General features: G+C 32.3%; 1 protein-coding gene across 4 annotated transcripts in view; it reads left to right on the forward strand.

Annotated features, from left to right (window-relative positions):
• LOC136031216 (protein unc-13 homolog B-like) overlaps window positions 1-15,249 on the forward strand; it is a 467,059-nt gene that overhangs the window by 409,069 nt on the left and 42,741 nt on the right. For all 4 annotated transcript variants that reach the window (XM_065710597.1, XM_065710594.1, XM_065710595.1 and 1 more), the window contains one exon: window positions 10,185-10,351. In XM_065710597.1, the coding sequence (XP_065566669.1) occupies window positions 10,185-10,351 (167 nt within the window). The remainder of the gene's footprint in view (window positions 1-10,184; window positions 10,352-15,249) is intronic.

Genomic DNA, 15,249 nt, shown 5'->3' on the forward strand with positions numbered 1-15,249 from the left:
GATTTTCATGCATGGAAAAGTTTACATTAAATTGCTTCAACAGAAATATATATATATATATATATATATATATATATATATATATATATATATATATATATATATATATATATATATATACTAGCTGTTGGGCTGGCGCTTCGCGCCACCCTAACACCTAGTTGGTGGGGGCGCTTCGCGCCCCCCTCCCAAGCCCCCCCGCGCGCGTAAGTCGTTACGCGCCATATTAGTTACGCGCCATTGTAGTTGTGTCCCTGTGTCCCACCTGTGAATATAGATATATATATATATATATATATATATATATATATATATATATATATGTTTTTAACTACGTAAAACTTGCGAATATACAACATTCTTTGCTGTCCCATTGTCTGTGCATATAAATAGATTGTCAGGTTTACCGACTCTTGAACATGCAACATATAATGGTCCATGGGAAAACAATCCGTATTCAGATCTATACCTCATGATTCTAATGATTGCCCTTGAGCTTTGTTGATGGTGATTGCTAATCGACCATTCCCTGAGTCGCCATCGTCATTTATATATCCCCCTGTGCACCCCGGCGTCCCCTTTGTAGTTATGTCCCTGTGTCCCGGTCGTCATTTATATTCCCTGTGTCCCGGTCGTCATTTTTGTCCCGGTGTTCCAGTCTGTGATTTCTCTTTGAGTGTCCCGGGCGTCATTTATATTCCTTGTGTCCCGGTGTCCCGGTCGTCATTTATATCCCCCTGTGCCCCCCGGCGTCCCCATTGTAGTTGTGTCCCTGTGTCCCGGTCGTCATTTATATTCCCTGTGTCCCGGTCGTCATTTGTATCCCGGTGTCCCGGTCTGTATATACATTCGTTTTTTAGTTTTGTTTTTCTCCTTTATTTTTTTCCTTTTTTCTTTTTTTTCTTTTTTAGTTTATTTAGATTTTTAGATTTTTTAGTTTTTTTATTAGTTTTTAGTTTTTTTGTAGTTTTTACCATTTTTTTAGTTTTTTTAGTTTTTTTTTTACTTATGTCCTGGTCGTCATTTATACTCCCTGTGTCCCGGTCGTCATTTGTGTCTCGGTGCTTTGTTGATTGCTAATTTATATTATATCTATATTTATATTTTTTATATTTATTAATATTTTTTTAGTTTTCTTTTTCTCTTATTTTTCAGTTTTTTCCTTTTTTTTAGTTTTTTCTTTTTTAGTTTTTAGTTTTTTTTTGTTTTTTACCTTTTTTTAGTTTTTTTAGTTTTTTTAGTTTTTTAGCTTTTTTAGTTTTTTATTAGTTTTTAGTTTTTTTTTAGTTTTTGCCTTTTTTTAGTTTTTTCAGTTTTTTTAGTTTTTAGTTTTTTACCTTTTTTTAGTTTTTTTTAGTTTTTTAGCTTTTTTAGTTTTTTTTCTTTTTAGTTTTTTTTTGTAGTTTTTACCTTTTTTAGTTTTTTTTTCTTCTTTTGTATTAGTGTGAAATAATTCAGACGTCATATGCGGACAAACACGACGTCACTCGACAGACAGACAGACAGACATAACCCACAAACAACTTATTTTTATATATATTTATTCATATTTTTTTAGTTTTCTTTTTCTCTTTTATTTTTCAGTTTTTTCCTTTTTTTAGTTTTTTTCTTTTTTAGTTTTTAGTTTTTTTTAGTTTTTTACCTTTTTTTAGTTTTTTTTTTAGTTTTTTTAGTTTTTTAGCTTTTTTAGTTTTTTTATTAGTTTTTATTTTTTTTGTAGTTTTTGCCTTTTTTTATTTTTTTCAGTTTTTTTTTAGTTATTAGATTTTTACCTTTTTTTAGTTTTTTTTAGTTTTTTAGCTTTTTTAGTTTTTTTTTCTTTTTAGTTTTTTTTTTGTAGTTTTACCTTTTTTAGTTTTTTTCTTCTTTTGTATTAGTGTGAAATAATTCAGACGTCATATGCGAACAAACATGACGTCACCTGATCCATCCACAGATCCACACACAGACAACTTATTTATATATATATAGATATATATATATATATATATATATATATATATATATATATATATATATATACTAGCTGTTGGGGTGGCGCTTCGCGCCACCCCAACACCTAGTTGGTGGGGGCGCTTCGCGCCCCCCCCCCCCCCAAGCCCCCCCGCGCGCGTAAGTCGTTACGCGCCATAATAGTTACGCGCCATTGTAGTTGTGTCCCTATGTCCCACCTGTGATTCTAATGATTGCCCTTGAGCTTTGTTGATGGTGATTGCTAATCGACCATTCCCTGCCCCGGTGTCCCGGTCGTCATTTATATCCCCCTGTTTCCCCCGGTGTCCCCGTTGTAGTTGTGTCCCTGTGTCCCGGTCGTCATTTGTATTCCCTGTGTCCCGGTCATCATTTGTATCCCGGTGTCCCGGTCTGTATATACATTCGTTTTTTAGTTTTGTTTTTCTCCTTTATTTTTTTCCTTTTTTTTCTTTTTTAGTTTATTTAGATTTTAGATTTTTTAGTTTTTTTATTAGTTTTTAGTTTTTTTTTTCTTTTTAGTTTTTTTGTAGTTTTTACCTTCTTTTTAGTTTTGTTAGTTTTTTTTTTTACTTATGTCCTGGTCGTCATTTATACTCCCTGTGTCCCGGTGCTTTGTTGATTGCTAATCGAACATTCCTTTTGTCCTGGTCGCTTTCTCTTTAAGTGTCGTCATTTTTTTTTTTTTCTTTTTTAGTTCTTTTAGTTTTTACCTTTTTTAGTTTTTTTTAGTTTTTTAGATGACATTTTTTTTTAGTTTTTTCCTTTTTTTCTTTTTAGTTTTTTATTGGTTTTTACCTTTATTTTAGCTTATTTTTCAGTTTTTTCTTTTTTTTTAGTTTTTTTTTATTTTTTATTTTTTTTTAGTTTTTTACCTTTTTTTAGTTTTTTTAGTTTTTTTAGCTTTTTAGCTTTTTTACTTTTTTTATTATTTTTTAGTCTTTTTTTGTAGTTTTTGCCTTTTTTTAGTTTTTTCAATTTTTTTTAGTTTTTTATTGGTTTTTACCTTTATTTTAGCTTATTTTTCAGTTTTTTCCTTTTTTTTAGTTTTTTTTAGTTTTTAGTTTTTTTAGTTTTTTACCTTTTTTTTAGTTTTTTTAGGTTTTTTTAGTTTTTTAGCTTTTTTATTTTTTTTATTAGTTTTTAGTTTTTTTTTGTTGTTTTTGCCTTTTTTTTAGTTTTTTTAGTTTTTTAGCTTTTTTATTAGTTTTTAGTTTTTTTTTGTAGTTTTTGCCTTTTTTTAGTTTTTTTAGTTTTTTAGCTTTTTTATTTTTTTTTATTAGTTTTTAGTTTTTTTTGTAGTTAGTTTTTTTAGTTTTTTACCTTTTTTTAGTTTTTTTAGTTTTTTTTAGTTTTTTAGCTTTTTTATTTTTTTTATTAGTTTTTAGTTTTTTTTGTAGTTTTTGCCTTTTTTTAGTTTTTTCAGTTTTGACGTCACCTGATCCAGTTTTTTCAGGTGACGTCACCTGATCCAAATAGATTGTCAGGTTTACCGACTCTTGAACATGCAACATATAATGGTCCATGGGAAAACAATCTGTATTCAGATCTATACCTCATGATTCTAATGATTGCCCTTGAGCTTTGTTGATGGTGATTGCTAATCGACCATTCCCTGTCCCGGTGTCCCGGTCGTCATTTATATCCCCCTGTTTCCCCCGGTGTCCCCGTTGTAGTTGTGTCCCTGTGTCCCGGTCGTCATTTATATTCCCTGTGTCCCGGTCGTCATTTGTATCCCGGTGTCCCGGTCTGTATATACATTCGTTTTTTAGTTTTGTTTTTCTCCTTTATTTTTTTCCTTTTTTTTCTTATTTAGTTTATTTAGATTTTTAGATTTTTTAGTTTTTTTATTAGTTTTTAGTTTTTTTTTCTTTTTTTTAGTTTTTTCAGTTTTGACGTCACCTGATCCAGTTTTTTCAGGTGACGTCACCTGATCCATCCACAGACAGACAGACAACTTATTTTTATATATATAGATAGATATATATAGATATATATATATATATATATATATATATATATATAAAATAAGTTGTCTGTGGATCTGTGGATCTGTGGATCAGGTGACGATCCACAAAAAAGGTAAAAAACTAAAAACTAAAAAAAAAAACTGAAAAAACTCAAAAAAGGCAAAAACTACAAAAAAAACTAAAAACTAATAAAAAAAATAAAAAAGCTAAAAAACTAAAAAAAACTAAAAAAACTAAAAAAACTAAAAAAAAACTTAAAAAAAGGAAAAAACTGAAAAATAGAAGAGAAAAAGAAAACTAATAAAATTAAGAATAAAATAAAAAAAAATAAAAAAGATAAAAACTAAAAAAAAAGTAAAAAGAAAAAACGAAAAAAACTAAAAAAAGCTAAAAAAAAGGTAAAAACCAATAAAAAACTAAAAAGAAAAAAAGGAAAAAAAAACTAAAAAAACTAAAAACTAAAAAAAAACTTAAAAAAAGGAAAAAACTGAAAAATAGAAGAGAAAAAGAAAACTAATAAAATTAAGAATAAAAATAAAAAAAAAATAAAAAAGATAAAAACTAAAAAAAAGTAAAAAGAAAAAACGAAAAAAACTAAAAAAGCTAAAAAAAAAGGTAAAAACCAATAAAAAACTAAAAAGAAAAAAAGGAAAAAAACTAAAAAAAATTTCATTTAAAAAACTAAAAAAAACTAAAAAAGGTAAAAACTAAAAGAACTAAAAAAGAAAAAAAACTAAAAAAAGGAAAAAAACTGAAAAAAAAAGATAAAAACTAAAAAAAAAGTAAAAAGAAAAAACGAAAAAAACTAAAAAAGCTAAAAAAAAGGTAAAAACCAATAAAAAACTAAAAAGAAAAAAAGGAAAAAAAAACTAAAAAAAATAAAAACTAAAAAAAAAACTTAAAAAAAGGAAAAAACTGAAAAATAGAAGAGAAAAAGAAAACTAATAAAATTAAGAATAAAAATAAAAAAAAAATAAAAAAGATAAAAACTAAAAAAAAAGTAAAAAGAAAAAACGAAAAAACTAAAAAAGCTAAAAAAAAGGTAAAAACCAATAAAAAACTAAAAAGAAAAAAAGGAAAAAAAATTAAAAAAAAATTTCATCTAAAAAACTAAAAAAAACTAAAAAAGGTAAAAACTAAAAGAACTAAAAAAGAAAAAAAACTAAAAAAAGGAAAAAAACTGAAAAATAAAGGAGAAACAATCTAAATAAATGACGACACTCAAAGAGAAAGCGACCGAGACAAAAGGAATGTTCGATTAGCAATCAACAAAGCACCGGGACACAGGGAGTATAAATGACGACGACCGGGACACAGGGACATAACTACAAAGGGGACGCCGGGGTGCACAGGGGGATATATAAATGAATAAAATTAAGAATAAAATAAAAAAAAATAAAAAAGATAAAAACTAAGAAAAAAAGTAAAAAGAAAAAACGAAAAAAACTAAAAAAGCTAAAAAAAAGGTAAAAACCAATAAAAAACTAAAAAGAAAAAAAGGAAAAAAAACTAAAAAAACTAAAAACTAAAAAAAAAACTTAAAAAAAAGGAAAAAACTGAAAAATAGAAGAGAAAAAGAAAACTAATAAAATTAAGAATAAAAATAAAAAAAATAAAAAGATAAAAACTAAAAAAAAAAGTAAAAAGAAAAAACGAAAAAAACTAAAAAATCTAAAAAAAAGGTAAAAACCAATAAAAAACTAAAAAGAAAAAAAGGAAAAAAACTAAAAAAAAATTTCATCTAAAAAAACTAAAAAAACTAAAAAAGGTAACAACTAAAAGAACTAAAAAAGAAAAAAAACTAAAAAAAGGAAAAAACTGAAAAATAAAGGAGAAACAATCTAAATAAATGACGACACTCAAAGAGAAAGCGACCGGGACAAAAGGAATGTTCGATTAGCAATCAACAAAGCACCGGGACACAGGGAGTATAAATGACGACGACCGGGACACAGGGACATAACTACAAAGGGGACGCCGGGGTGCACAGGGGGATATATAAATGACGATGGCGACTCAGGGAATGGTCGATTTACAGGTGGGACATAGGGACACAACTACAATGGCGCGTAACTAATATGGCGCGTAACGACTTACGCGCGCGGGGGGGCTTGGGGGGGGGGGGCGCGAAGCGCCCCCACCAACTAAGTGTTGGGGTGGCGCGAAGCGCCACCCCAACAGCTAGTATATATACATATATATATATATATATATATATATATATATATATATATATATATATATATATATATATATATATATATATTACAAGGGCTTACAACAATTCAAAAACTTTGAAAAAGGAAACCAGAACTTTGAACCTTAGTGAAAATCGTTATTAGAAATCGGACTTGATTCAATAATCAAATATCCTTGAAGAGATACAGTATGAAAATAAACTAGACCTCCGTTGCCTGTGCAACGGGAAGTGTTGCAGCAACTGTGCCCTGTTCCTTAGGGTACAGTTGCGGAGCAACACGTGCAACTGTGCCCTACGGGACACAGTTGCGGAGCAACAGTCTCTATTATGTCCTTCAGAGGACATTTTTCTAATGCGGCTTCGGTTGTTATCTTGAAGCATCTTTGATATGGTTTTATTTCGAGCTCCTACTAAACTGAGTTTGGTAAAATGTTTAGCTGGTCCAGAAATAAACGGGAAAAACTTCGGAAATTATTTCTAAGAGAACGAAGCAACTTGGTATAAAGAACACTTCACTTCTTCTTGCATAACTTTCATAGCACTACTCGATAAAAATAAAATAGATATCAAAATCGAAAATTTAAGAAAATTTCAAAAAATCGGAACGAGATTGACTTTTCCGGAATTATTTCCGGGAAATCTGTAAGAGCTACGGAATTTCATGCTTCAGTTCTCGAAAACATCAATAAAAGTTCTATATGAGTTCATAATTATTTTATCTCTAAAACGTTTACTTCCGAAACTAGGGCCGTCTTAACTTGACGCCAATTCGAAGTATTATGTTTCGAGACGCACATTTCGGGAATTATTTCCGGGAAATCTGAAAGAGATACGGAAATAACGTCTTATAGTTTTCTGCTTAACTTTTGATGGTCTAAGCTAGGAAAATATAAAACAAACCAAATTCACCAAAAAATTTAAATTGCCCCGAGGGCATGACAAAACTTCCAAATAGAAAAACCCAAAGAAGGAATTTTATTTCGGAGAAACTATTGTAAGTTCCAGTTGTTAGGAGATCGAGACCTGTCGAACCGCGTTGGAAAAAAAATTCTAGCTGGTCCAGAACAGAAGTTACCTCTAGAACGTCGAAACTTCGGAAATTATTTCTTAGAGAACGAAGCAACTTGGTATATAGAACACTTCACTTCTTGCATACTTTTCATAGCACTACTCGATAAAAATATAAGAAACATCAAAATCGAAAATTTGAGAAAATTCCAAAAAAAATCGGAACGAGATGGACTTTTCCGGAATTATTTCCGGAAAATCTGTAAGAGCTACGGAATTTTGTGCTCCGGTTCTCGAAGAGACAAATGAAAGTTCTACATGAGTTCAGCATAACTGTATTTCTAACAAGTTTATTTCCGAAGCTAGGGTCGTCTTAACTTGACGCCAAGCATCGAACGCAGAGTTTCTAAGAAAAAAACGGTTTTATTTTTTTTATGGAAAACTGTTAGAAATTTTAGGAACTTCTCTGGAACTTTTTTACTCTGTTTCACGTTTCCTTCCCTCTGAAAAATCTCAAATTTTTAACTCTTACCACTTCGGAGCTACAGGTCGCTGATCACGGTGAAAAAAAAAAAAAAAAAACTACGAAAGCAGTAGTGTTGCTCCGCAACACAATGCTCTGCAACACAATTAATTTGCGCAAACAGAAAAAAACTGGTAATTGCATAAATGTTTGCATATATTTTAGCAAGGGATTATAATAACTCAAAAACTTGAAAAAGAAACAAAAAGTTTGAAGTTTAGTAGAAATATTTGTTAGAAAGTATATTTGCTTGAATAATCAAATATCTTTGAGATGATTCAGTATGAAAAGAATTGCTTAAACAGCCAAAAAACGGTAATTGCGTGGAAAAAACTTCTTGAGGTTAAGATGAACAAAAATGGACAATGAAATCTGCGGTTGGAAAACAAGGAATAGTGATGACTGGACACAAAAATGATATAAATAGGCCAGGACTTAAAGTACGAATTAGTGTTTTTTACAGGGTGGCTGTATCGAACCTTTGGTGATGTAATGACATCAAGAAAAGGCTTAAATTGTCTACAGTTAGAAGACAAGCGATAATGAGATTCCATATATACAAGCCTACTGAGTGCTAGGGTCCGGTGGCGAAGCCGCCATGCTCCTGACGAAAAAGCCACCCTATGAAAAATACGAATTCTTTCTTCAAGTCCTGACCTATTCAGATCGTTTTCGTGGCCAGTCATCGCTATTCCTTGTTTTCCAATCGTAAATTTCATTGTCCCTGTTATCTTTACCTCAAGAATTTAAAAAAGTAGAGTTTAAAAAGTAGAGTTATGACAAAAAAGTCAAACTTTACCGTAAAAAGCGAGGCGTTGAAGAGGGGACAAATCCTTTTATATGTGTAATAATTTCTGTTCGTTTTAAGTTTTAATGTCGCTCCTTACTTGCAGCTAAAAAGACTTTTATTTAATTTTTGAACCTTTTGAATAAATGCATGTTTTGATTTTGGATCACTGCACATGAATAATTAAAACGAAATTTGCATATTGATTTACTTATTTCTTTGTCTAAATGGCTTTCTCATATTTTTGATCGAACGATTTTGATAAGAAAAACAGGGGGTGGGGGAGGAGGCCTAGTTGCCCTCGGTATTGTGGCGTATTGTAGAGGATGTATTGTTGAGGAGACGAACCCCCTTATATACGTAATAGTTTTTATTCGTTATAGGTTTTAATGCTGCTCCTTACTTCCAGCTGAAAAAACTTTTTTTATTTATTTTCGCATTGTTTTTTTAAATAGTGCTAGAAAATCCTGTGGCCCTTTTATGGAAATTCTCTTCCCTCATAATAAATTCCTCCATGGAAAGATTCTCCCACTTGACCCCCTCCCCTCCCCTCAACGTGGAAAATTGCCCCTGAAAACGTCTGTACACTTCCCAATAACCATTACTATATGCAAACAATGGTCAAAGTTTGTAATTTGCCGCACCTCCCCCGGGGACTATGTGAGATTAAGTCGTCCTGAAAGACATAATCATTAGGTTTTTCGACTATGCTGAACAAAATGGCTATCTCAAAATTTTGTCGGGTGACTTTGGGAAAAAATGAGCGTGGGAGGGGGCCTTAGTGCCCTCCAATTTTTCTGTCGTTTAAAAAGGGCACTAGAACTTTTGATTTCCGTTAGAATGAGCCCTCTCGCGACCTTCTAGAACCACTGGGTCGATACAATCACCCCTGGAAAAAAAAATAAGCTAAAATAAACCCGCATCCGTGATCTGTCAAAGTATGAAAACACAAAATTCAAAATTTTTGTAGATAGGAGCTTGAAACTTCTAAGTAAGGTTCTCTGATACTCTGAACCTGATGGTGTTTTTCGTCAAGATTCTATGAGTTTTGAGGGGGGTTTCCCCTATTTTCTAAAATTAGGCAAATTTTCTCAGGCTCGTAACTTTATGGGTAAGTGAATTAACTAATATATATTAATTAACTAAAACTATGAATTAACTAAACTTGATTAAACTAATATACATAAAATATGCATAAAAATGCAATTCTTTTGATACAAATATTGGTATCAAAATTACAATTCTTAGAATTTCGGTTACTATTGAGCCGGGTCGCTCCTTACTACAGTTCGTTACCACGAACTGCTTGATGTCACCAGATTCTTTTGATAGCATAATCACTCTTTGAAACAGGAAAAAGATCAGAATAGAATGGACCATATATCCTTAAGTTAAGGAGCTTAAAGATCAACCAAAGGAACAAATTTATTGGACATTGAATGATAATATTTGAGCTTTTAATTTCCTCTATTTACTTTCTACCACATCCTTCTGGTTGAAATAGGAAAGTTAAATTGTATTTACAAAGAGCCGTATGCCATCACTCTTTTCCATGTTGTAACAGCTGCTGCTACAACAATGTGGTGACACATTGCTTACGTAGGATATTTATTGCCTAAAGTCTGAGACCAAAGGAAGAAGACAACGTCAGTTCTCCCCTTTCCATTTTAGCTCTATTGATCTATGATTCTGTAATCAACGTTTATTTTTTTTGCCTTTTTTTAGGCCTGTACTTTAATGAACAATATTCAGCAGCTGAGAGTGCAATTAGAGAAAATGTTTGAACAGATGGGGGGAAACAGCCTCGAAGAAGACGCTGCTAATATATTGAAGGACCTCCAGAAAAGCCTTAATGATGTTCTTGATGAGCTTGCACAAATGTTTGCAAAAAGGTAACATTTCATACTTTAAGCTAATATCACCGGGCGATGTTTGTTGCGCTGCCAGTAATCTTTTTTAGTCATATGGTTTTAGAACTAACTGTTAATCCAATATGATATAGGTCATTCTTTTGTTTTAACTTCTTTTACTTGCTTGATCGCTTTCGGTCAGCTACGCAGGAGCTACTGAACCTCTTCGTAGAACTTAAGAATTGGAGGCGAAATCTGAAACTATTGGCTCCAGGCTATTTTTAAAAAAAACATTGACTTTCCATATCGTAATTAACACATTAGTGCAGACATTGCGAAAGCAATGGAAAGCGATGGAAAAGAAAGTCGTAACACCTTTAGAGAGTGATTAAATAACCTCAAATTATTTAATTTGAAGGTCCTAGTGTTTTTATGGGCCTAAACTCGTTGGAAGGTAACTTAATTCCTCTTCAATGCTTCACTTGCGCCAGGCACTTTCACGCTCACATAAACCGTCTTAGCATTTCTTGCGATCATTACGCTATAAATGAAAATTGTCTAACAGTAAGTAAGCCTCTGGATAAATTACTTCACGAGATAAATAAAAGAAACTCTTTCAACAAAAAAAAAATAGGAAAAGTAAGAAGTATGATTAAATCCTGGAACAAGGAGAAAAAATTTGAACCTAAAAAGAGAAAAATTAAATTAATTAAGAGTAATAAGATTTACATTAAAACGAACAGAATCTACCATAAATGGCAGCTTGGCTTTACTTCTCTCTATAAAAACCCTAAAGGCTTGAGTTTCCTTTCTACTTCATTGAATATCAAATAGATTCCTTCTAAAATTTCCATTTGACGAGTATGAATTGTACGAAAATTACAGGAAGCCACGGGAAAATCATCAAGATATTGAAATTGGGGGGGATCGGTATTTCTTTCTTTTTCTTTCCATAGAGTTTTCATCTTTTTATTTTATTTTTTTCGATGTTCTAGTTTTAAAAAAGTTGAATGAATTCAACTTTGTTTCATTTTTATATTAGAGATTAAGTTTCCAGATATTACGCCAAAGTTTTCGTTTTTTTAGTTTATATTAATCACTGTCTTAAAACTTATATATATTGTCTATATCATTATATTTCTTCTACAATATAATTATATTTCTATAGAATAAAGATTGTTATAAGGGTTTTAGAATTATAAAATACTTTTTTAAAAATAGCAACGGGTGCATAGCCACCATGCACACATGCAGGAGTTGGATCTCCCAAATTTTTGTTTCTCCCATTTTTGACTCATTCTCCCAAAGTATCACCATTATTCAATATTTTCCATAATTGTTTGTAATATTCATTTCTTTACTAGTTTTATTTGCCATTTCGACTATTTTGCTTCGAGAAAAGTTTATTTTTTCTATTTTTAGAGTGTTTCATTATTTAAGAAAGTGTCATTGTAGCTTAATTTTTCTCATTTCTAGAATATTAGAAAGAAGAAAGAAAGAAAGAAAGTTTATTTTAGCCTTACGGCCATACAGAACATGATTTAATAATACAACACTGCATAGAACACACACTCAATATAAAACAACACTTATTTTCATTCACTCGGGCCCGACTGGGCCTCTCCCGCCTTTTCCACATATCATGCCATTTTACATATGGTTCCAGGCTTCGAAGACCTCAGGATATCAGAAAGTAGCACCAACCGATGGTCCCCCCCAAATTTCATCCCTAAGACTTTCAAGCTCCTGGCACTCCATGAGGAAATGGGCTAAATTATTATCCTCTTTTCCGCAATACCCGCACTTACCGTTTGTTCCCATATTTTTTTTTCATTTCTGTTTCCTATGTTCTGGAAGGCAATTTCCCCTCAACTGGATCCATGATTTTAAATATTTACAGGGTAAATTTACCTTAAAATAATATTCTTCCCCAAAAATTTCTTTTACTTTACTATATTCATTCAGTGTTTCCGACGAACGTACTAAACAACCCCACTCTTGTATCTCTTGGTCTTTCAATCTCTGTATAATTTCTGGAAGGCATTGTGTGTTTCCGGGTCCCTTTCCTTCCATCCAAAAATAAGAGAGAATCTTTCGAAAATTCTACAACTTCGGTTCTTAACCCTTGCTTTTTTTTTTTCATTGCCTTATAAGTCTGAATTCTGAAGCATCATCCACCCCGTTTCTATGTTCCATGGGAATTTTAGTTTATGTATGTTTGGTTGTAGTATATGTGTTTTGGATTTTTTTTTTCCGATTTTTTTCTCCTAATAACAAATGCAGGACTGAGCGCATTCACTCATTTTATAGCCAGAACTCACCTGCAATTTTTTTTCTTCCATCAAGTGTTTTTTGTTCCTTTGTAAGCCTGGTTCATGCTGTGTTTAAAACCGAAAATTTATAGCTGACGCATTCTGATAAAGGATGCGAAGATCCCTTCCTTGGAAGAAAGGTTCTTTAAACGCAGAACAAATTTTCATGAAAGCTAGGATATAAAGAAACAATCTCCAAATATAGTTTTGCCCAAGGGAGCATATGTAAAGCAAAACATTTTCTTTTGTATAACTATTCGTAAATACTTCAATGTTAAAGATTGGCTGGAACCTCTTGGTGTTTTTGATTCAACTGCTTTTACGCCCGGGCGTCATCACAGTCGCAAATGGTGATAAAATCAAAATGGCAGATGACTACAGATCCAATGATGAATCCCGTTTTTAATATACATTACGGTCGATCTAAATTAATTTTAGGGGTTACCTCAAATAAATTGCAAGAATTTTTACTTTGTTATCATTCGAACCGCAAAAAATTTCTCTATAGCATGTAAAAAATCTGGCAAAATCGTTAGAGGCAAAATTAACGTCTTTTCTTCTAAAATAACGACTTAAAAAAATTAACTGGCTCTTTTAAAAAGTTACTGATAGGAAAATCTGGTACATAGATCACAAATATAGAATCAGTTATGTGTTTTGATCATCCCTGAGAAGAACCCCTCCCCCCCCACACACACACACGCGATAAGTGTATATTAATATACGTTGGATATTGCACGAGGTCAGATCCACGTAGAGAAAATTTACACTTCCTATGTCGAAATCTTAGGAAAAATTCTTGTCCTATTATCTTGCATTTTCACCGCTCCCCCTATTGCACACTCAATAAAATAAACAGCTTTGCATACATCCCCAAAATTGTCCAGCATCTTCAATATTCTTCAACGCTCTCGGTGGGAAATTATTCAGAAAATACGGTGATGTGCAAGAACATTTTGCCTATATTAGAGTTAAAAAAAACTTGTCAGCAGGACGCTTACTGATCAATTTTGGCTTCTAGTTAACTTTTTAGTTACATTCAAGATCCAAGGTAGGTTTTGCAAAGCTGAAATCAGAGCATAGCTAAATAATGCATGGATGTGATGGATATGTTTTAGTTTGAGCCATCAAAAGTAAGGATACATTTTAAAGTCAATAAATACTTTTTCTCTACTAGAATGATTGAGATGTACAGGGGATAACCAAAACTTTATAAACTATTCCAATGTTATAACAATAATGTTTTGTGAAGCTGTCAAAAGCATCTAAAGAGATTGGTATTATTCATACTCTAAAGCAATCAGCTTCTAATGCACACAAAACCTTGTTTTACATAGGGGAGGTCGGGGTGGAACCGGACATAGGTTGAACCTGACACTCTAAATTACTCAGACACTATTTGGTTATATATTCACAAAAATGAGTAAGAGTGTCGTCTAACTTTTATGTCTCAAGGAAGAATTCCTAGTTTACTTGATTGATCCTTTCAAAAGTTAAGCTGAAAAAATTGCTTTAGGTAGGTCAATTTTTTCTGGCATATTTGACCTTTATCGTAACCTTTGACCAGTCGTTGTGGTGGAAGTCCATGAAGGTTATAGATGCAGAAGGACCTGGAAGTTGCGTTGTAAAAGTAGTAGTTAGAGTAGGAGGATTCTACACCCTCATGAGTTTTGTCGGTGCCGTTGGATTTTTAATGAATGGATCTGGACTAAAAGAAGTCTTTGAATCGATTGTTGCTTCTGATACAGTTTCTCATCTTCTAAGTGGTAATGCTGTTTTTCAAGCACAAGGAGCTCATACCATTGTAGAGGCAGCACTTCAGTCGATTCTGATAAAGTAACTTGTAGGCATGGATTCAGATGCAGAACTTAAATTGAATACAGAACTTGCATTGAAGACAGTTAAGCTTAGCAAAATCAAAGACCTTTATGAAAAAGTAATGGATAGACGAGCTTCTCTTGAACATATCTCCCCGTCTTCAAGTCTCATGAAAGTTAAAGCTTCTTTGTCGGCTCTTAAATCAGAGCAAAGTCACGAGATTCGAACAGGAATACCGTGGGTGCAATTCATGGTATAGTTGTCATTCTTTGAAATATCCTCACAAATGAACATACAGGTCAATAGAAACTTCATAAGTTTCCGACATGCTCCTTTACCTCACAGCAGCTAGTCACAACAACTAAATGAAGTCAGCAAAGATTACACCTAGAGCAGAAAAACAATCTTGGACGTTCAAGCTCAGTAATTTTCCAGTCTTTCGAAAAAGGCTTTCACGCTGTGAAAACGGCAGTCCGAAAGCAGCAATCGGATTGACTAGAGGTAGAGGAATGACGGAAGTGTGGGAAATGTGAAGTCTAGACTGTGCTCACGTTAGTCTTCTGATGCAAGAAATGACGAATGTTTCATATCACACAAGCAACCAACAGAAAGAGCCTGGTATTTTAAGGCATCAGAGGGACTACAAAGACACACAAATATTTATTGACTTTGTCGAGCAGTGTTCTCCTTTTGAGTGTGATTTGCTGTTGCTTCGAAACCTTACTTCTGGAATGACTGCTGCAAAAAACGTGAGCACCGCCAAAGCAGCGCAAGTTGAGAAAAAGATTCTTGACGGAATGGTAGGGATAT

The sequence above is a fragment of the Artemia franciscana genome, chromosome 9 (genome assembly GCF_032884065.1).
Source record: "Artemia franciscana chromosome 9, ASM3288406v1, whole genome shotgun sequence".
NCBI lineage: Eukaryota > Metazoa > Arthropoda > Branchiopoda > Anostraca > Artemiidae > Artemia > Artemia franciscana.